The sequence below is a fragment of the Stegodyphus dumicola genome, chromosome 1, assembly GCF_044657685.1.
Source record: "Stegodyphus dumicola isolate Sdum_Otavi_A_Nest chromosome 1, ASM4465768v1".
NCBI classification, from domain to species: Eukaryota; Metazoa; Arthropoda; class Arachnida; order Araneae; family Eresidae; genus Stegodyphus; species Stegodyphus dumicola.
The window spans coordinates 133,281,403-133,305,688 of NC_140768.1; the positions used below are offsets into that span (position 1 = coordinate 133,281,403).

A 24,286-nucleotide genomic window follows, 5' to 3' on the forward strand; every position below is an offset into this window, starting at 1 on the left:
ATAACACGTCTAATGGACTAGTCAACAATGGGCATCTGTTCTCTTCACAGACGAAATCCAAGTTCACATTGGAGAGTGATTCAGGTCATTGGCTGATTCAGAAGGAACCAGGCACCAGATATAACCAACTGCACATTGTGGAAAGATACAGTTACAGAGGTAATGGAATAATGGTGTTGGCTTGGATCTCTTTCGGTGGTCACACTGACCATGGAGGAATTTTGACTGCTGTGAGATATCAAGATGAGATCCTTGATCAATATGTCCACCCATATGCCACTACTGTCAGTCCTGGATTTCTTCCGATGAACAACAATGCACGACCGCACCGAGCTTGGGATGCTGAAGAATATATTGAAGGTCACAGTACGGAGCGGATGGAATGGCCGGCCAGCTCAATCTCCAGACCTGAATCTGATAGAACATCTTTGGAACTACCTTGGGAGACAGGTTGCTGTTTAAATCCCCCTCCAAGGTCGTTAGATGAGCTTGCATAAGAATTACTCTGTGTCTGGTTTTTGCTTCCCATTTCACTGACCAACAATTTAATTCACAGCATGGAATGTTGCTGCCGCCAATGTATTGAATCTAGGGGTGGACACATTCCTTATTAGACCCATTTTTGTAATGTTGACACCCCATTTTTCTTCAAAAAACTGTAATAAACTGTTTCTCCAAGACTGGATTTCTCTGCCAAGAGTGCAATGTTTTCTTGTAATTCATGTTTGTGTAGTACTTTAGAAACATTCTATGTCAAATTCATTAAAGAATTGTTTAGTGAACATGTCCCATAAATTCCTCGTTTTTATGTTGATTCATTCTCAAATTTGACACAAAAAACATGCTGTTTCTTAACTTTTGGCAGGCAGTATACATTGATTGAACAAGATAAGTAAGTCTTGAAACTTAATGTTAAAAGCATAAAACTTATGCCTGGAAAAGAAATTTGTAAACCTTTCACTGAATAATTTCTGGTTAAAAATACCAGATTTTTCAATATTTGTGGCCCTATAATTTTAAAAACATCTTCAATTTTTCAAGTGATTTACCTTAAGACTTTTCACTTCCAAAAAACTCTTTTTCATTTACTATATGAACCAAATTTGAATTGTTATTTACAGTTAGTTAATAAGTCTAATTATTAGCTATTTCTCCTTTTCTTTTGTAGCAGCAGACAGCATTCAAAATTTGATTTTTTATTATTTGATTAGAAATTTCTTGTTTTCATTTAAGTGCCATGATTTCCTTCATCTCATTTTCATATACACAGTTAAAAAAAGGCACTGTTTGATCTCCGGAACAGCACATTTTATTTACTTAATGCACATTTGTGTTGCTTTTTTTTTTTTTTTTTTTTTTTTTAAAGCATTAAGTTTATTTCGAACATCCTTTTACATGACATTATAGTATTACATATGCCTACATTTTCCAGCAAGAATAATAAGTAGATGAATAACGTTGTTGTGATTATTTTCACTAGTCTGACACCAGGACAAGCCCATGAAATTCATCAATGCAAGGAAACAAGTTTGCCCCTGTATGGCAAGAGCCTTGGCCATCACACAGGTGACAGTGCAACTTTGCTCAACTCTGCCCCCAATCTGGGTGAATAATTGCTCAGTGATCAGATAAATGCTTGTCCTAATTAGTTTGGATTAATGGAAGTTCTATCCTGTCTAATTTTATGTTCAATTTGCAGAAGCATTTACCATAAAATAAACTTAAAAAATAAATAAATAAATAAATAAAAATAAAATAAATAAATAAATAAAAAACATTACTTGAAAATAGATGCAAACTTGCAAACATCAAAGCATGATGCAAACTGTTAAGAAGTCAAATAATAAAACTGAATGACAACATTACACTTATTTAATGTTTTTACAGTAGATATCTGCCAAAGATAACACAGAGAAAATAGCATCATATTCAGATCCAACAGTGTCATACTTTTGCAGCACAGCATTTTATATTGTATAATCAATATATTGTATAATCATTTTTATATTGTATAATCAATATAAAAATATTTTACATTTTACTATCTATCCCTTAACAACATAGTTAACATAATTTACCGTATCTTCTTTCTTGATTATATTTTATGTAACATAAATTAAAGACCGAGAAAACACTGGATATTTGTTCTCTGTCATGGCAGGAATGATGATCTAGAAAATAAGACCACAGATTTAATGACTGTGTATGACATTTTAAACAATTAATTTTAATAAGACATTTAAAAATATTTTATTGACATTTTTAAATCAAATTTAATGAAAACAATAAAGTCTGCTAATAAGAAAAAAGATGATGATTTCAAACAGAATAATTAGTGACATATTAACTCCTGCTATTAAAGTGACAAAACTGAAGTCAGAAATAAAATCAGCTACCATACTGTCAAATAAAAAGAAAAGGAATCAAGGGGAAGGGAAAATGGTAGCTATAATTTTAAATATCCAATAAAAATTGTCTAGCTCTTACTGAAACATGCAAATTAAAGCATGATATTCTTACTACTGTTTAAACTATGCAATATTAAATATTAAAGATCAGATTTTAAATTCCATATATTTGAGACTATAATAAAGTGTTACACTTATTCTATAAAAATTTTGATAGATAGCCTATTTGCTTTGTAAGGTAGAATTTAAATACACAAATCCCTTGCTGAACACATTTAATTAATCTCCATGAAATATTGTGTTAACTAACATAAAATACTGTTATTTATCAAATAATTTCACACCATCTTAAATTTGTCTTTTATTATTTGCATAGAATTACAATAATAATAATTTTCACTATACAAGCAGAATTAATTTGTTTTCATTGGCAAAAATTATTTAAATTAATTGAATCACACTTTTCTTAGAGCAGCTCAGTATACTGCCAGTCATATGATGAATTATGATAATGCTTTCCAGATTTTTCCAGATTTAGATCCCAATTTTTGTGTTTTCAACTCAACATGGTGACATATTTTCTGTAACTGTTTCACATTCATTTCACATGTAGAAGGGCATTTTCCATCAGCATATTTAGAGCCCAGTGTTCTAATATGTTGTTGTTAATAAGATCACTAATTCTCAGCTCTTCACAAAGTGAATTCAGCAATTCTTCCACATAAGCCAAGTATACCTGTACTATCTGCAACTTATTTAATAAAGCCATTCAAACAGATTTTGAGATCAAACTCATGAATGAGGAAATATACTTGTTAAACCTTTACAAAATTGTTGCCTAGACAATGTTAAAAGAAATCCATCTTGTATTAAATAAATAAATAAATAAAAAAAAAAAAAAAAAAAAAAAAAAAAAAAAATCATGTTAATTCAAAAATACACTAATCGAAACAATGTTAAGTGAGAATACTGTAGTAGCTTGTTTCACATTCTTTTTTCTGTATCTGTAAAATTTTGCTCTTGCCTTAGTAATAATTTTATTTATGATAATCTGTGCTACTTAATTTCTTCAGATGGCTTTATAAATATATGAGAAGGTGAATGGAATTCCTTTATTATTAAGTGAGTTTTTGCATGTTATTCTTATGAGCAATAATTCTGCAGATAGATAAACAAAACAGCCTACATATTACATCAATATTTAAGGAAATATGGCTACAAACTTCCAATAATTCCAATGCAATCCATTTAGAAACTAAAAGCAAGATCCAGATACAAGCACTAAAAAGTTACATAGCACTAAAATTATATAGCATTAGAATGATATCCCAGACACCCATTAACAGAATGAATGATATACAACTACTCACTTTGTATATCGTAGAATCACATAAAAAATGACTTTATATGTATATTATAGAACAGACTTATATGCTTTGTATATCATAGAATATACAAGGTGATCGTAATTAAACCTGGCCTATTCAGAGCATTCTGTAGCTGTAACTATAATTCAAACTTTTGCAGACAGACAATAGAAAGAATGCTCTGACATATAAAAAAAAAAAAAAAAAGAGTTCCAAAATTTCCACAAAGGGGCGTATTACAGCCAAAATGCTTGAAAAGACAGGCAATAAAAAACTGTGGGCTATTTTAACATTTAACATTATGACTGTAAGGAATGATACCTATCGCACTGAAAGTGAAGAAAAATCAATCTGATTTGCATATGCAGATGAAATGAGTACGAGTTCTGAAAATAAAAAGGAGGAGATCAATTGACTAGTACTCTTTCAGTTACGATATCTATTAATTTACCAGAACATGTGTTAATCATTAAACTTTTTATAAAAATCAGTAAAATGCTGTAGCAGCTCTTGGTGAATTTTGATGTCAAACGAAATTACAGGGCTAATGTCTCCACAAGGTGTGAGACACATGAAATCTATCTTCATTTGAAAAAAATTGGGTCATTATGTATTCAGCGTGGCAGAGGACAAAAACGCATCAGTGCAGAAGTCCTTTTAGAGCAGCTGTTGTTGAGCGGTCACAGATAATTGATCACAGCATCAATAGTACATGTGCATTGTCATGACAATTAGATGTATCATATGGAATAGTGGGGAAGATATTGAGAAAAACAATGCACATTTTTCCGTTAACACCAGACACAACCAGTAAGTGCTTGCAACATTTTTATCTCAACGAAACAATGAACAACAAAAATAATCAAATTTGGGTAATGGAATATTGTCTAGACAACAATTTTATAAAGGTTTAACAAGTATATTTCCTCATTTATGTGCTTGATCTCAGAATCTGTTTGAATGGCTTTATTAAATAAGTTGCAGATAGTACAGGTATACTTGGCTTATCTGCCCTTGCCTTCCACCTACTCGCATAAAGCTACAGTTTAATATGGGCTCCCCTTACCAATTTATCGTTAGACCACTCTTCTTAGAAGAAAATAAATATTTACTAAATGTTAAGATTCAAATAGGGATTGTTAAAGAGGATTTATGTGATTATGAAATTCTTACTAATAATCTAAGTCCTAATGATGATCCTCTTTTTATACTCTTATAAAACATCAAAAGTAGATATTTTATTTAAATTATTAAGAACAACTTTTGATAATATTGGTAATTTCATTAATTATTTGTTTTTCTCAACCAATAGTTACAGTAATGAGAATAGTTTTAGTCACTTTATTTTAAACAGTAACTGTATTTTGTGACAGGTCTTACTGATTTACTTATGCTTTTCTATTAGCAATATTAATTGCAGTAATACTATTATTACTTATATACCTAGATTTTACCCGACTGAGACTTTTGAGTATCTTGGAATGGCATTATTTTTGGTATTGGTTTATATTTATTTTTATAAAGGGTACTGAGATAAGTTAGAATACCTTATGATTGGAGATGTAATAAGGTATTACATACGTTTAATTTTATGTTTAATATAAATGTTGTTAGTTGTAGTGGTTTTGGTTATTTGGGTAAGAAAATTTCGAATAGCTGTATGTGAGTTTTAATGGATAATACGCCCGATTAAAGGTTTAATTTGATAGATTAAATAATGAGAAATTTTGTTGTTATTATGAAAGTGTGTTAGTTAAGTTAGAGTAGTTAATGGATCCTTCATTGATTTACATTCTCCTTCAAGAATTAAATATTTTTGAAATTTTAGTCCATTATTAGGAGTATTTTTATCTAGGCAAATTGTTGGAAGCCTATTTTTATTATTGCATTTTACTGGGGATGTAAATTTATCATTTTATAGAATAATTCAGGATGTAAATTATGGGTGAATAATATTGTAGTTCATGCTAATGAGGCTAGATTATTTTTTACACTTACATATATATCTGAGCTATATTATGAGTTTTATTGTTTTTATAATGCTTGAATAAGTGGGGTAAGTATCTTATTGCTGCCTACAGCTACAGCGTTTACAGAATATATTACTGTGAGGTCAAATGTCTTTTTAAACAGGTATAGCAATTACAAATTTATTGTCAGCTGTTTCATATGTGGGTGTAATACTTGTAGGATGGGTTTAAAGTAAATTTGCAATAGAAAATCCTACTTGTTTTTTGAGTTTCATTTTATCTTTTTTTTTTTTTTTTTTTGTCTTGTGTTGGTCATTTTTTCATTAAACAAAAAAAATCAGGAAACCCCATGAGGTTAAGAAAAGATGTAGCTAAAGTTGTATTTCATCCTTATTTTAGAATTAAGGATGTGTTTGGATTGGTGGTTGTTTTAGTGTTTTCAACTCATATCCTGATACATTTTTAATAGCTTATACAGTTTTACATTAAATTTCAAGAAAAAATGGGGTAGTAATCACTTTAATAATGACTACAGTAGTTTTATATTTCCTGCCTTTTATTTATAAGCATATCTTTCATAGAACTGGTTTCTATTCTTTAAGATGCTTATATTTTGAGTATTTGTAGTAAACTGAATACTATTAATCTAAACTGGGACTTGTGAAAGGGTTATGTTACGGAGTTTAGAGGGCAATTTTTAGTTTTTCATCTTTTTTATGCATTTAATCTTTTGAATAAATTATACGGTTCAGAATATAATAATAAGATTTTAGAATATAGTGTTTTGAAAGCATTAAGTAAGAAAGTATCCTTTAAAATCCAAGTTCTATCAAAATTATTTTATATAGCACGTAGATTTTCCAGTTTAAAAAAATATTAACTTTGTAAGCTTAATATCTAAAGTATATATGAATAAAAGATGATGGAAAATGGAATAGAAAAGAGGAAGAAATGCTTTTCATTCTACATATGTAATAATTACAGTATGACGATTGTAATAATTACAGTACAAAATCCGAGATTCAGATGTCCAATATCCGGAATAATGTAAATTCCGGACCCCAAAGCCATCAACAACAAAAAAATTTTTTTTAATCTGTATGCTTTACGCATGCACATTTCATTCCCCCCCCCTCCGCGCATAATACAGTCAAAAGTCGTTAATCTGGACTCGTAGGGACTTCGGCGATTCCGGATTATCGATTTTTCCGGATTATAGATCATCAGTTTAAATCTCGTAAGATGGCATGCAGAAATTCTAAAATTAAAAATATGAAACCGTAATTTATGAAATAAAGAACAATTATGATCTAAAGAGTATCAAAATTTACAAAAAAAAAAAAAAAAAAAAAAAAGCTTAATATTTATTTGTTTACTTTATTAAACATTTCTTTCAATGTAAGTTGTTTAAGTTGCTTCGTTTTTTATGTGATAATACATTCTCTTTAATTCTATAAACAGACATAATTTTTTGGTCAGTTACAAAGTTCCACTGTTCAAGTCCTATAATTGCTGTGTCGAGAATACCAACTAATTTGTCAATTGAAATTTTTCGTTTTCAATAACCTCTGTGTCACTTTCTTCACTATCGGAAGCGAATTATAATGACGAGGAACTTGAATTAAATCATATCAAAGGCGGAGTACATCGAAATGAAATACTACATTTAGTAAGGAATTATAAGCGAAATAAAATAAAAACATCTGCCCTGAAGATAAGGATAGTGCTGACAGATCAACTTCCAATTCACTGTGCGCTGCGGCATTTGTTGTTGTTTTAATTAAATAACAGTTTCAGTAAAATGTTGTGATATTATCCCTATGGTAACTTGATCACAGAATCAACTGTATTGGGCCAGTTTAGGTACAGTTATTACGTTGAATTAATATTCAGAAAGGTCTGTAATGGTCCTTAGATACCATGACATGGTCAATAGTTTCAGTTCTCAAATTCAGCAGCGACAATGCCTCGCGTCTACCACTTTTATACTGGAGGTATCCCTCCATATAATGGACTTCAAGTGCAGAAGTTTTTGCAGCAACATTTCACTGATGACAAGGTGATTAGCCATTCATTTCCCACTCCTTGGAAAGCCCATTCTTTCTATCTCACTATGTGTGATTTTTGGTTATGGGCCCATGTAAAGAGCTAGGTTTACTCGGGCAACCCTGGCTTGCACACGAGAAAGACCACTGGCGATCAGCTTTTAACACACTGTTCATCGCCTGCGCACTTTACACCTTAATCACAGGGCTCTTATTGAACAATGTGCTTTACATAGCTAAACAGTCTGTCATAAAAAAATGATATTTGCATTGAAATTTGTAGTTTGTTTGTGTTTTGATGTAATGCACTTCTTAATGGAATTTTTTTTAACTCTCCTATCCCAGAACATTTCAGTACATCCTTTGAATTTTCTCTCTAAAAATTTTTGAGTTAAGTTTTGTTATAGTTTTAGCTATAAAGTGCTCTGGATAAGTTAGGTTTAATTATGATCACCTTGTTTATAGACATATCTATAGATAAAGTACATTGTACAAAAAAAAAAAAGGATATGTATTAGAATATGGTTAGTATCGAAAGGATATGTATTAAATTTATATATAAGCATTGCTCTAATATAGGCATTTTGACACAAAATCGGGCTTTTTCCGGAATGACATGCCAATTTTTTTCCATATTTCAATTCTACCACTCAAATTATGCAAAACTGCCAAGTTTCGTACGAATGTTATGGGATGTATATTTTATGGACAGTAAAAGGGTAAACTTATATACTTATGTCTCTCCAATAAATAACTTCTTGTTATTCAACATCTTATCTTTACATATAATAAAGAGTGTCTGTGTGTGTCTTTCGTTCGTGCTGCACGTAAGCTAATAGATCAAGTAAACCAAAACTTTCGTTCGCGCTGCGCGTAAGCTAATCAACGTCAAGTCCGTGTAGCCAAAACATAATGTGATTGGGACCTAATGGGCTATAGGAAAGCGAGATTTTACTCTACGCACTCCATTTTCACATCGTCATGAAACGTAGGTACTTAGCTATTTTACGAACTTAAAATAAATTTCGTGTTTCAATAAATCGATTAAATACAAATTTATTTAACAAAGTGAGCTTAACACCTTTTCAATGGGATTTTTTCTAAAAACGTTTATATATAAAAATGTAAAAATTATTTTTCTTTGACTTTTGTACATGTTAAACTTTAATCCTTGCAACTGCTTTTACAAAAAGAATTTTGGAAAAATGATTGCATTAAAAAAAAAAAAAAAATTTAAATGAAGCTTCCGAGTACACATCTCACATCTTTAACCCCTTCACGCCGACTGTCACGTATACGTGCCAGCAACAAACACACTTATCTACCGGCCAACACACAGGCATGCCAGAGCATTGTTGCACTTACTACCGACTGTCACGTATTTGTGCCAGTACCTTGGAACGTTTTTCAAACTATAATTTCTGCCACAAGATGGCACTGTATGTCCATATGGTTTCAGATACATGTACATTAGACCTTCTACTCGAAATGAGAGAAGCACGACTCACATACACATGTTTTTGATTATATAAACAAACGGGGAACTAAATGTTTCCGAATGGCGTGATTTACGACGTCTCTTTAAATCGCACTTTATTCGCACGTGGTAGTTGTTTATTGTAAGTAGAAGTTTTATATGCGCTAAAGCATTGAGTATTTCGGTTTACAGTTCAGTTTTTAGAAAATAATTAGACCTTGTTAGACGTGAATTCTTTCTGTTTTTACCGTTTCAATGTCGAAGCAGCGAAAATGTTTAACAGAGCATGAAATAGCAGAAATGATGCAAAATATTTCAGATATTGATTCTGAAATTCTGACATTCTGATATTGATTCTGAAAGATTAACTGAAAGACATTTTCCAAAACTCTGTTCAGAAGAGACTGATAAGAAAATGAGACGACAATGCTTTGTTTGTTCACATTCCCGGAAAAATCCTCCAAAACGGCAAATGAGTTATTACGAGTTCAAGGAATGTAACGTAGGACTGTGTGTAGATCCCTGTTTTAAAATTTTTCATATGAAAAGAGAATTTTAAGTAATATATTTAGTTTTCAGATGTATAATGTTAAAAGTCATAAAATGGTGAGTAATTAAAATAAAATGTGTAAAATATGTATTTAAACAAGAAATAAGGTAATTAAAGTATATATATAAAAATATCTATAAAGCATAAGCCGTTTAAATACTCTATAGAGCATTATTAAACAATGCGTTGATACTTCGGAAATTTCATGGATTTAGGCTTAGTAGCAAAAAAGCCCCTGGCCCTGGAGAGACGCTCGCGGAAGACACTGCCGGCCTCCGCGATAAGCGCGCGTTTTCGCTACCCGGCTCGAAGGGGTTAAAAATGTGATTTTGGCAACAATTTTTTTGTCTTATTGTTGTTGATATATTTTTGATGAAATCGCATCATTTTGAATAGTTTCATTCTTTTAGAAATAGGGGTTTGACAACAATTTTTCATCGTATTTCTTATGTCACTGTTTTTAAGAGATTGGCATATGTTTTTTGAGTTTCTTTCATGTTATTTTTTACTTATTTCACTGTTTGTAAGATATTGAAAAGTTTTGCATGATTTTTTTTTTCTTCAATGGAAAGTTGGTTAATTTTTTTTATTAGCATAATTAGTATTTGTATTAAGGGATATAGCTTATTTCATTGTAATTTTTTTCTCTTGAAAATATAAGATAAAATATCATTAATTATACTTTGCTTTTCAGAATTTTTTGTTTTTTTTGTATTCTTTTATGCTATTTATTGCTCATTTCACTGTTTTAAAGATATTGAAAAGTTTTCAGTGATTTTTTTAGGAAACAAAGTTCTTAACCTCCTTTATACCATTTGAGTTCTTAAGATTTTGCAAAGGGAAGTTGGTTAATTTATTTATTAGGATAATTAATATTTGTATTAAGGGATATTGCTTATTTCATTGTAATTTTGTTATACGTAATAACTTTTCTTTATGAAGTTTTTCTGCAGAGTAAAATTCTACGCAGTTTTTAAATTTAACGTTTGGTGTTCCCTTCAGCCATTTTCTGGCACATTTAAAAGCCAGACAAAGGCTGGCAGCGAAGCTGCTAGTTACAATAAATAAAAGTTTAATTAATAATATAAAGAAAATGGCATTAAACATCCAAAAAAAATTTTTTTTAATACAATTCATACTCAATCCATGCACTTAATCAACAATTTACTTCAAAATTTAATTTATAAAACAGAATATACAGAAAATATTTTACTTAATAAACTCCTTATTCTTATGTCACCGTTGCAACTCAACAGCTTTTTCAAGAAGACAATGTATATCTACATTTGGAAAATTCTAAAAGAAAAATGCACATATAAAAAAATGAAGCTTATTAAAAATTCACAAGACTACATTTCAATACACATGCAAAATGAATAATATACTGATTCATAATATGATAAATATCTTAAATAAGTTAAATTTGTTTAATTACATACAGCAAAGTATATGCCTTAGGAAAGGGATATCTTCATGGAAGGCTTTTAGTGAGAAATTGGCTGTTACTTACATTACACAGAGAGAAAAAGAATGAAAATACCCAAACTACTATCCATTTGCTGGAATTTGTATCCAAGTTGAACGAAGAGAACTCTTATCCATACAGTCTTGAGTGTCTTAACAAAACTTAAACTTTTATGTTCTCTGTGGCAACAATATATTATTATGAGTAAGTTTCACAGATTAGAGAAAGAAGGCAGGTACACAATAAAATTTTTATCACCTTTATGCAACATGACTAATGTTATTTCTAGTAGACTGGTACTCTGATAAAATACTGTGTCATTAATTGTAAAAATGCAATAAATATTACACCTACTAATACTTATGCATTACACGTAATAAAATTATTTGTTTCAGAAGTGCTTGTAATGTAAGAATACTATATGAAGATGCTACGTGATCTTTAGTATAGGTTCCAAAAGATTTCAAAAGAAGCTATAAAAATGTCAAAAAAGAGTTTAGCTCTGTGTGGCCGAATGCTGAATTAAGGTTGATGTATACTGCTCTCTGCATTCTGAATGAGACAGTAGGCATCAGAAAAATAAATAAAAGGATCATATTTCAGAACCTATATGATAAATAAGAAGAAAACTATATATCCATGATCCAGAAATTGTTGCATTGACAGAAAACTAAACTGAATTTCATGCACAGTTTGTCTTCTTTAGAAGATACAGGTAAGTTATCATTGCAAAAAATGAATAAGATTAAAAAATTCCATAATATATGTTCTAATCAGCTTACTAAAGAAATACTTCCAAAATTGTCCCAAGGAATGATGAGAACAATTATGAATTCAATGAAAACAGATTTCAATTATAATTACCATGTATTCACAATCCAAGTTTATCTATGCATGAGCTGTAAGATTTTGCAGTAAAAATTCAATCCCCCCGCCTCCCCCAAAAAGAATAAGCTGAATTTAAAATCGCTACATAACTCCAGCAATATATAATCACCAAGTGTGTAAATAACTAGGTCCTCCATAACTGTACAGGTGTACTCTAGCAAACGAGCTGAAGACAACTGCCATCTCTCCTTAATTTTTCATTTTAAAGAGGTGCAAGAGCATCGTGTAAAAAAAAACAAAAAGGAAAGTTTCTCTATCAAATTTATTAAAACATAACATTTTACTAATTGAAACTTCTCTCGTACAAATCTTAGTTAGATTTATTTGATTATCACAAAGCACATGAAGACTATCTGCCTATGTGGAGGACTCTTAGGGAAACATGCACACATGAAGAAATCCATGAAAATGTACATACAGCCAGGCAGTTCACCTTGAAACAAACTCAGATCAAACTATTAGTGTTCAGCAACTTCACTACTCAGCCACTGATGGGCTCAGCTACACACGGATCCTATAAAAAGTTAGGTTTTAAACTTTAAATTTTTAATCACAGTGTTCTCATAATTTCTCTATATTTGGAATGATATAAAATGCATACTTTTGAGAATTTTATAGCTATAAGAATCTTTGTACATATCTACATTAAATATTACATATTTCTTAAATAAAATATAAAGTAAATAAAAACCTGAAGCCATCATTCTAACATCCTGCATAATAAGTACAAAAACTTTTAGAAAAATAGAAGCATTTCAGATATGAAACAGAGTGACAAATAAATTAAATGATGCAAAAGAAATATAGATAATTAGCATTAGAATAAAAGGGGTAATTTTTTTAAATAAAAAGGCTATAAAAACAAACTGAAAAAATTACACACAGTGAAAGACACAATGAGTTGTACCTTTTACTTTTGCCTCTTTACCTAACAAACAAATAGTGAATAAAAAAAATTCCCATGATTTTTTTAAAAAACAAAAAATAAGGCTGGAATAACTTCATTTGTAAAAGATATCAGTATCAATGCAAAGAACAGTTAAAATGAATGCTCACCTGTAACAGCTTCATATTTGCTGAGAAATCACCCTGCATTATTTTGTCTCTCAGCCACCTAAAATATTAACATAGTTATGAAAAAAAAAGAGGGTAACAAAAGCATTTAAAATTTAGGTAAAATTCAACATTAGGCTAGTGGTGATTTTAAATAAGACTTTCGCTTTATGCATCCTGAATACTTAAGACAAACTGCTCTTGAAGTCGTTAACCCAGACACCCATAATCCGGACCTCAATGCTACAAACTTTTTGCGTATGTGTCAACGCATAATGCATTCACGCATGTGCATAAGTAGTTATGCATGCACGTAATACTTTTACGCATGCGCATATGCGTGAGCGCATAATATGTTTACGCTTGCATGTTTAACGTATAATGGATGGTATAAGCTAAGCTAAAATGATCTATTTCAGTTAATATTGCAGATTGCGTTGTTCCTTAATCTTCAAATTGGATCCGGCTTATTATTTTTTGCAGACTGTTAGAGCAAATTTATAAAAGTAAGCTTGAACTTTCAATTATGTCAAATAGAATTTCCGATGCTGGAGCTGCCAAAGTGAAAGTATGTTTCGAAAGCGAAAATATCTAAAAATCGAAAGTATGTTTCGATGTCCATCAAACAAAAAGTTGAATTGCTGCAAAAAATGGATAAAAGCATATCCTTTGTTTATCTAACCAGTCCGAAATCTGTTTATCAATTTTACGCTGCTCTGCAGGGGGAGGGGCGTCGCGACGTGCAATGAACTGGAAGTTGGTCTGTCAGTACTATCCTTATCTTCTGGGCAGATGTTTTTATTTTACTCGGCTTATAATTCCTTACTAAATGTAAAATTTCATATCGATGTACTCCGTCTTCGATATGATTTAAATCAAATACCTCGTTATTATAAATATCACGAGTACACATTAAACAGTTTTCTGGTTGCAATTTTCTAATTTCGACTATGCGTAGTGTATTCTTTACGCGCGCGCACGTTGAAAGAAATGTTTAATAAAGTAAACAAATGAATATTAAGCTTTTTTTTTTGTAAATTTTGATACCCTTTAGATCATAATTGCTCTTTATTTCATAAATTATGGTTTAATATTTTTAATTTTATAATTTCTACATGCCATCTTACCAGATTTAAACTAATGATCTATAATCCGGAATCGCCGAAGTCCCTACGAGTCCAGATTAAAGACTTTTGACTGTATATACAAGCGGCAGTAAGAATGGACACATACAACACAACATAAGAATGAATGTCTGGAGATGGTAAAAGAAGAGAGTCAGAACAGGCACATATGCATACACACACAGATGCCCCACCCCCCACAAAAAAACTTTCCTCTCCTGCAGTACAGTTATTTGAAGAAATCAATATAGAAATACTTTTATAGGATGAGAGAGACTGTGACTTATTCATAAAATTTACCACATATGAGATTACAATAAAAGAAAAATACTACAGTGCTATGCTTGTGAATTGTGTCAAACAGTTTCAAAAGCACTGACAGATCCAACATTCTGCACAATGCTGTAAATGATTACAGTGAGTCATTAGCACATACAATGGACATAAACACAGTAAAAAAGGCATTTTTATGTTTCAAAATTCAATAAAACAAAATTTATTACTCAGATTCAATGCAAATTCTGTCCAGTTTCTAGAAAATCACTTCTAACCAGGAACCTATGACTGGCACAAGAAATTGAAAAATACAGATGTAAAGAAAAAAAACTCTGGAAAATCTTGCACAACTGAAAAACAAGTTTAATATGTTTGCAAAATCCTCTAACAAACTCCACAGAAATCAACAATAAGGACAAGCCTTTCATTTCAAATTGTAGAACTTACAGTTAAAAAAAAATTGTGTCAAGCAATTAAAACTCACAAATTTCAATTATTATATCATATAAATGAGTTTGACAAAACAAAACAACCCTCATCTACTATTGACAAGATCATTTTGTCTACAGTCTGACATGGTGATGATCAGTGTTCCTCAAATAGAATGCTATGCAAAAAACTTTATATCAGCATGCATACACTCCCTTAAGTTTTATCACAGTATTTCTTTGGGGGGGGGAAGAGAGAGAAAGAAGTTACATGCCCTTTTTAATACTACTTTGTTTCAGTGATTAAACAAATGCTCTCGCCAAACACTCAATATTCTTCAAATTCTTATCGATTTTTTATTTTATCATTTAAAGTAAACTTGAAAGATGAGCAATTTTGAATAGATAAATACTCCTTGTAATAGTTCTGGAGATTGCATCAAGATTATGAAGATTCTGGTACATGGCATCATATACATTGAACAGCTTCAAATGGAAGTCAAAGCTAGAAAATGCATGTTTTTGACTGTTTCTTAAAACTGCTAATCATTATACTAATGTTCGCTTTAACTAGTATAAAATGTATATTAATATAGAACATATTTACTGCCTTTTTGTAAAATAATGTTATAAAGAGATTAATCAAAAACTTAAATACTGATTGAAATTAAATAAATTTTTATTTCAAGCATTCATCAAGTGTCAGCTTTAATAGTATACAGAAAAGCTGGTAAAATGCTAAAATTCATAACAGAACAGGAATACTTGGAATAAAATAAAGAGCTCAAAATAAAAACGCAAGCAAGAAATATACTTACAATATCATAGCACAGCACACATATATTAGAAATTCAAATCTATTTTTGTCAGCAAATAAGGAGTCCCAGACACGTATGACATCTTAAGAGAGACAAAACATATAATGAATTCTGAAATGCGTATAATACACCAAAATTTTAAAAATTTGCATATTAAAAAACACCAGTTACAATCAGAATAGGATATTTATGGTTCAGTATGTGGGTCAATGAGAAGAAAATAAGAATACTAAGATAATTACTTTTTACATATCAATCTGACTGAAAAGCAACTAAAAACTGAAAAGCTTGACTGTAAACTGACCTATTTTTTTCTTTCACAAATTAGCAAGAGCTTAAACATTGCTATGTGAATATTTTCAGTATGTATGACATTAAACCTTACTATGTGAATATTTTTAGCACTGTTAGTATTTGTTACTCAGTAGCGCATGTTTATAACCATATACTCTGTATCACAATTTTATGATGCAATATTCATCAAGAGAAGTAAACAATGTTATCTGATAAAATTTTGTAAGAAACCAATGTAAAATAATCTGAAATCATCAAAATTAATATATTTGTTTTATGATAAATGGCGATGTTATTTCGGGTTACATATATTAACTCCTTCACATCCAATCCGCCCGACTCGGCCCTACATTGAAACAACCAGAACCGCCTGAAAACGGCTGAGATTGTAATCTTCTTTTCTTCCCTCCCCCTAAGGTATGCAGTAGCAGGTGCACTTTCCCCAAATGCACTGTATCGGTTTACAGCAGACAGCTTGTCCTAAGAGGTTTTTTTTTTTTTAATCTTTTGGTTGATTGTGACATTTCGTTGTTGATTCTTTTGTGGTACAGTGTGCTTTTAAGCTTTAAACATCAATAAAAGAGCAGTTTAAAAATTTAAGGATTATATTTATTTTTAAACAATTTATTCCTTGTTATAAGAATAATGAAAATAAACAAAATCTCAGTCGTGATCATACAAAGCCAGAAAGGCTTCTTGATCTGACCTTCAGAATAGTTTTATAAAGAACGGGGTCAAAGGCTAATGGAATCTTTGTTAGACAGTACAAAGGATGTCATTGGAAATCTTAACACCTATTTTCTGCTACTGGATGGGGAGGGGAAGAAATTGCTGTGAAACTGGAAAAGTATTTTGGGCAGTTCGGGTATTTTGAGGATACAGCTTAGCGAAGGGTCTGGATTTCAAAGAGTTAAGTTATTTTGGATAAGGAAAATTTCTAAAGCTACAAAGCTAAAGAAAGCACTATATACTAAATATTGGTTCAAATGATTCAAAAATGGCCAAATATCAGTTGATAGGAACCAAACAGGAATTCAGAAATGATCAAGAAACTGTTTGTCATAGTGATCAAAAATTGACATTTTATAATGAAAAGAACTAACAATGATCTTGCCTTCTCGTCAAGGTTAAAAATAAATAATTGCAAGTTTGGGCATATAACCATAATATAATGGAATTTTGTGTCAATGCTCGGAACATAAAGTTTGCACTATATTAGTTGTGAAAGAAATATCCTAGAAATGAGATCCGAGTACATGAAAACTGACATAAAAGTGAAAATTCCTTTGACATACAGCAAATCATGAAAGTTACTAAGGTAAGAAAAACGCTATTTACATGGAGAATGACAATAATCATTGAATGTGTACACTGGTAACAGATTCAGCATTTTCCAAGAGATGAAAGCTGAGAAGATGAAGGATTAGCACCATTAATAATATTAAAAAAAATGTGGAAAGTTTCAGATTTTAATGGTTGCCTTAAAGGATTTGTTAAGGTTCTTTGTGCTCTTGCTGAGATAGCAGACTACCAGTCTGCTGCTGCACTCACTTCTGCTAATCCATTTCTTTTTTCTTTCTTTCCTTTTTTTTAGGGGGGGGCAAGATTAGTTTTATTATTAAGCATTGTTTTCTTTGCGCAATTTTATGTTTAGAAATAGTAGTTTATATATGTGGTAATAGTTAAGTGCAACACAGCCACCAGAGGGCCTCACCTATGCGCCAGCAGCGAGAGAGAGGTGAAAGAAGAGTATAACATATAGACAAATAGTCTTCTATCCCACGCGAAGGTGGCAAGATGTCTCCACGAGAAGGTGGTAAGACGTAGGTCTACATGTGAAGGTGGTGAATATACAACTGTATCAGGGTTCATAGCCACATTTTGGTTAAAAAAATAAGCACCTATAAGCACTTTTCAAGCACATTTTAAGAAAAAAATAAGCACCTGTCTAATTACATTATACACAACTGCATAACCTTGAAAATTAGACTCGTAATTTAAAATACGAGAAATGCAGTATTTATTAAGAGAGAATAAGCATTACCTCAACCATGGAAAATAATTACTGTTTTTAAATTTTAAATAACAGTTCAATTTACAGAACTAGTTTACAATGAGAGAAAAAAAAAACTATGCAGAACTAAACTATATTACAAGATTTAATGATGAAATTTCAGTTCAAAATAGAAGAAATAAATAATAATAAGGCATATTTATACAATTCGCTTGGAACTTGATAATAAATATAATTTATTTTTCCACTTATATTGATATTTAACTAATTTAAATCTAAATTCTGAACATTTTCTAAATTTTCATTGTATATCAGTTTTCCCTTAACAGATATTGCAAGCAAAGTAATTTAAGTAAAAAAGAGGAACATTTCTGAAATCAGAAGACAGAAATTTGCTTCATGCAGTCATCCTTAACAGTAAACTTTAACTACCCGCATACTTAAAAATTGGCGAATATTCGGACAGTCGTGCATAACTTGAAAAAGAGGAGCGGAGGGGGGGATAGACTGTAGTCGTGCTATAGATTTTTCCGCTAAATAAATACTTTTGACATTTCGGTATGTACATCATATAAAAAAAAACAACGGAACAGAAAAATATTCTGCTTAGCAAGCACAGTAAAACTCTTTTAAGTATTCATAAACAAATCTCGGACCGAACATCAAAATTAATTATCTCTGTAAAATATCGCAAACGTTATTGCGCAATAAGTGTGCCGTAATTCTTCCCTACATGATATTACGCAATCGGATTCAACAGCTGCCGTTATTGGAAAAATAAAGAACTAAATAAAGGAAAAGAAAGAGACTTACCAATCTGGGGGGTTTTTGCATTCTAATTTTCAACAGACTGCATGCATTAAATTTCCGGAATAGAGTCATTCTTCTCTTGGGTCGGCAGACCGCAGAACTTTTAGTCCTATTCAATCCAGATTGGAAAACGACAAACAAACAACAACAACAACAACAAAAAAGTCTGTTGCTTGTTTTGCAGTGAACTGTAACAGTTTCAATATTCGAGATTTTGCGGAGAAAGGGGAGAACCATTCAACCTTCGTACTGTATAATGTATTAGCCAAAAATATGAAATTATTTTGACTATTCGATTACTATCCCTTCATTTAAGCCATTCCGAATATTATTAATTAGAAAGCTAATCTGTGTTAAACACAACCATTTTTGGAAGATCACTATACTTCAGCAGTTACTGCAACTATGTTATTATAAACATTCATACATATGCTCATAATATAAGCATAACGATCATAATAAACACGAATATGAACTGACCAAGTGGAACAAGAATGCAAATTATTAAGATCTTGATAGAAATTCAAACGTGTGTAGTATTTGGGTGGCAGAAAAAGAATGCCGAATGTACCGGAATTCTCTACTGCTTTTGCAATTCTTTGACCAACAGAACGACAGGCACCTGACTGTACTCTCTGCGCACACCAAAAGTTATGTTAATACAGAGAAAGGGGGAAAAGCTATTTCCAAGAGTATGATTCACCATCTGACATTCCATATTAGGAAGAAAAGTTTATTTAGTTTCGGCTTTGGTACGGGGAAAAATTGTGCATTCATTTAAAAAAAAGCACTAAAAGCAAAAAATAAGCACTAAAAACAAAAAAAAAAAAAAAAAAAAAAGAGCTTTAAAGAAAAAGTAAGCACCTATAAGGGCCTTTATATTTTATTTTCAAATATAAGGACTTATAAGCACCTATAAAAACCGCTACGAACCCTGTGTATGTTTCTACGAGGAGGTGGTAACTTGACTGCATATACGACAGCTAGTGCAAGTAGGCGCTAAGCTGCTATTTAAATTGTAAAAGTGATAAAGAACGGTGTTTATATCTAACAAGCGTGAGAAGATGCAACAGCAATTGTATTTAATTCAATCTGTACAATTTTCTGTTATTTTCATTAAATGTTCTGTGGTGTGGAAAACGTGGGAATTGTTTATTCCCCTAGACTAGTATCAATCATATCTGAACCATGGTTGATGCATTCACAAAGTTCGTGTGGCTCTATCCAGTAAAGTCTACATCAGCTCGAGGTAATGCAGAAGCTGAAACTGCGACAATCAACTTTCGGTAATCCTTTGAGAATTATAAGTGACAAAGGTACGGCGTTTACCTCTAAAGACTTTGAAGATTACTGTAGTCAAGATCCAGCCCATATTTACAACTACAGGCGTTCCTAGAGGAAACGGACAAGTGGAAAGAATTCATCTCACTCTGATTCCAGTCCTATCCAGATTATCCACAGATGATCCAACCAAATGGTACAAATATGTTGGAGGTGTACAACGGATCTTGAAGGGCAGTAAGAGCAGAAGCAGAGAGTTCTCCATTTGAGCTCCTCACTGGTGTTAAAATGAGAAATCGAAAATTCTCGAAGAAGAAGAAGAAAGAAATATTATGATGAAAGATCGAGAAGATATGAGAGAGGAAGCAAGGAAAAACATTCTAAAAATTCAGGAAGAGAATAGAGAAACATACAACAAGAAAAGAGGGACAGGTATACAATATGAATGACCTAGTTGCTATACAAAGACGCAGTATGAAGGTGGTCTAAAGTTAAGGACAAAGTTCTTCGGTCCATACCGTGTAACAGCGAGGAAAGGCAAAGATCGGTACCAGGTGGAAAAAGTAGGACACCATGAAGGTCCTGGATGTACCACTACAGCAGCTGATCACATGAAGCCTTGGAATATTCCTGCCTAGGAATATGTGTGGTTTTTTCCGCACTTCTTTCTTGGTCTTTCTTTTTTTCTTTTTTTAATTTATTTTCAGGTGCTGTCTGTATGAACCAGTGTCACTGATCCATGTTTTCGAGGGTGAAAACAGGGTCAGGATCGCCAAGATTGTGGTAAAAGTTAAGTGCAACACAGCCACCAGAGGACCTCACCAATCCGCCAGCAGCGAGAGCGAGGTGAAAGAGGAGTATGACATATAGACAGTCTTCTATTCCACACGAAGGTGGTAAGACGTAGGTCTACATGTGAAGGTGGTGAATATAGAAAACTATGTTTCCACAAGGAGGTAGTAACTTTACTGAATATACGACAGCTAGTGTGAGTAGGCACTAAGCTGCTATTTAAATTCTAAAAGTGATAAAGAACGGTGTTTATATCTAACAAGTGCAAGAAGGCGCAGCAGCAATTGTATTTAATTCAATCTGTACCTTTTCTGTTATTTTCATTAAATGTTCTGTGGTGTGAGAAAACGTTGGAATTGTTTATTTCCCTAGACTAGCATCTTCAACTCCCCAACCACTATATATATATATATATATATATATACAGTCGAAAGTCTTTAATCCGGATGTCCATAATCAGGAATGATCTATAATCTGGACCTCAAAGCTAAAAACTTTCTGCGCATGCGTCAACGCATAATGCATTGACGCATGCGCATATGCATTTATGCATATGCGTTTAATGTATAACAGATGGTATAAGCTAAGCTAAAATTATCTATAAATTTCAGTTAATGTTGCAGATTGCGTTGTTCCTTAATCTTCTAATTGGAACCGGCTTATTATTTTTTGCAGACTGTTAGAGCAATTTTACAAAAGTAAGCTTGAACTTTCGATTATGTTAAAAAGAATTTCCGATTCTGGAGCTGCCAAAGGATCTACAAAGCGAAAGCACGTTTCGATGTCCATCAAACAAAAAGTGTAATTGCTGAAAAAAGTGGATAAAGGCATATCCTTTGTTTCTCTAACCATTCCGAAATCTGTTTATCAATTTCACACTGCTCTGCCGGGGGGGGGGACGTCGCAATGCACAATGAACTGGAAGTCGTTCTGTCAGCACTATCCTTATCTTCAGGGCAGATGTTTTTATTTTATTCGGCTTATAATTCATTACTAAATGTAGTATTTCTTCTCGATGTACTCCGTCTTTGATATGATTTAAATCAAATTCCTCGTCATTACAAATATCACGAATACACATCAAATAGTTTTTTGGTTGCAATTTTCTAATTTCAAATATGCGTAATGTATGCTTTACGCACGCGTGCGTTGAAAGAAATGTTTAATAAAGTAAACAAATAAATATTAAGCTTTTTTTTTTTTTTTTTTTTTTTGTAAATTTTGATACCCTTTAGATCATAATTGCTCTTTATTTCATAAATTATGGTTCCATATTTTTAATTTTATAATTTCTGCATGCCACCATTCCAGATTTAAACTGATGATCTATAATCCGGAAAAACCGAAGTCCCGACGAGTCCGGATTAAACACCTTTGACTGTATATGTTTAGAAATTTGTGATGCAGTGTTAAGTGTTGGTATACATTTATCTATTTTCTTCAGTCTCTTCTCAGGTGACGATAACAATGTTAAGTTTACCTGACAAGACTTTTTTTATCTTTTTATTATTAACGCTCGTTCTTTGCACTTATGTCATATAAAATCCAATTCAATGGTAAAATCATGAACTATTTGAAAACACGATATCCTTAGCATTTTCAATACACTCTCACACATTGGAGATAAAAACATTTTATTCTGTATAGTGTTGCCACAGCTCACTTTCAAAACAAAGTTTGTTAACCAAAAATTCATTAACCCTTTGCGAAGGGTGTGCCAAAGTCGCAAAGGTTTACCACTATCACCAACACTGTTACCACAATCTCGGCAATCCTGACTTTGTTTTCACCCTCGAAAACATGGATCAGTGACAATATCCTTCTGTACGTACAGAAAAAGTGAATGAAAAAGGATTTTACTATAGGTTACTCTGAACCTTCTTTATTTATAGTAGATGGCAGCTCAACACAAACCAGTCCATATATTTTAGCCATGCTTAGTTTTTTAACACCCTCATTTTTTAAGAAAAACTTTTCGAAGCTCTATTCAATCAGTGAATCGAATGCCGCTTCGGGCACACCCACAGAATCAAAACGAAAAGTGCTATCTTCACAAAATTTTACTTGTATACTCCTCTAGGCCTAATTAGACTGCCTATCTTTTTTTTTAATCAAGATTCTAAATTTAAAAGATAGCGTGTCGGAAAGGGTTAAAAAATACAAAAAGTTTTACAAAAGTTTTACAAAAAACAAAATATATAATAGAAAAATATATAACCTCATTCTATGAAAAGATTGAATATTTTTGATTAGATAGATCCCAAATTAAATGTATTTTTATTACTTAAATCAATTCGATTGAAAGGTACAAAATGAATATTCTGATTGCATCTACTGCACCAGAAAGTATTCGAATATGAAAACATTATATAAGAATTTTATCAAGGAATATAAGGATCTAAATCACATGGAGGAAGTTCAAGAAATTTAAACATCGATTTTCAATTATCTTAATCATCATGGAGTTTATCGGCCAGAGAAAACCTCTACCAAGCTTCGCGTTGTGTTTAATACATCAGCAGTTACTAGTAATGGAAACTCGCTTAATTAAACATTAATGAAAGGGCGAATACCTCAAGAAGATTTATTTTCTATTATTATTAGATTTCTAAAGTACAACTATGCATTAGGAGCTGATGTTCAGAAGATGTACAGACAGATACTTATTAAACCATCACAATGAAACCTGCAGTTGATCTTGTGGAAAGAATCAGTTGGTAGTCCTGTGCAGACTTATCGACTGTAACATACAGAACAGCAAGTACACTATTCCTCGCAACAAGGGTCCTGAAGCAGTTAGCAATAGATGAAGCAACTGAATTTCCTCATGCCTCAAGAGCCATACTGAAGGACTGTTATGTGGATGACATTATCACTGGAGCTAATACACTGCAAGAAGCCAAGGAGTTACAGACACAGTTAACCTGTCTTCTAGAACGTGCTAGAATGCAGTTATACAAATGGTGTTCAAATAATACATAACTATTGAAGAATAAAGAAACTGCAACTCAGGATTACTCCTTTCAAGTTACTGATAAGCCTCAGATTACAAAGGCCTTGGGAATGTTATGGAATACATCTACAGACTATTTTTCTTACGATTTAAAGATATTTGACATTGAAGAAACAGGAATGAAAAGAGATCTCTTATCAATGATAGGTCGCCTCTTTGAACCGTTAGGTTTAATTGGACTTGTTAATTGGACGAAAGCTAAAATATTTCTAC

At 31.8% G+C, this 24,286-nt stretch overlaps 1 protein-coding gene across 4 annotated transcripts in view; it reads right to left on the reverse strand.

Moving 5' to 3' along the window:
* Positions 1-1,327: 1,327 nt before the first annotated feature.
* LOC118198262 (TBC1 domain family member 13) overlaps positions 1,328-24,286 on the reverse strand; it is an 88,118-nt gene continuing 65,159 nt past the window's right edge. For all 4 annotated transcript variants that reach the window (XM_085820819.1, XM_035369903.2, XM_035369905.2 and 1 more), the window contains exons 12-15: positions 15,870-15,951; positions 13,227-13,284; positions 11,031-11,113; positions 1,328-2,171 (exon numbers count right to left, since the gene is read on the reverse strand). In XM_085820819.1, the coding sequence (XP_085676945.1) occupies positions 11,054-11,113; positions 13,227-13,284; positions 15,870-15,951 (200 nt within the window). In that variant the 3' untranslated portion in view covers positions 1,328-2,171; positions 11,031-11,053. The remainder of the gene's footprint in view (positions 2,172-11,030; positions 11,114-13,226; positions 13,285-15,869; positions 15,952-24,286) is intronic.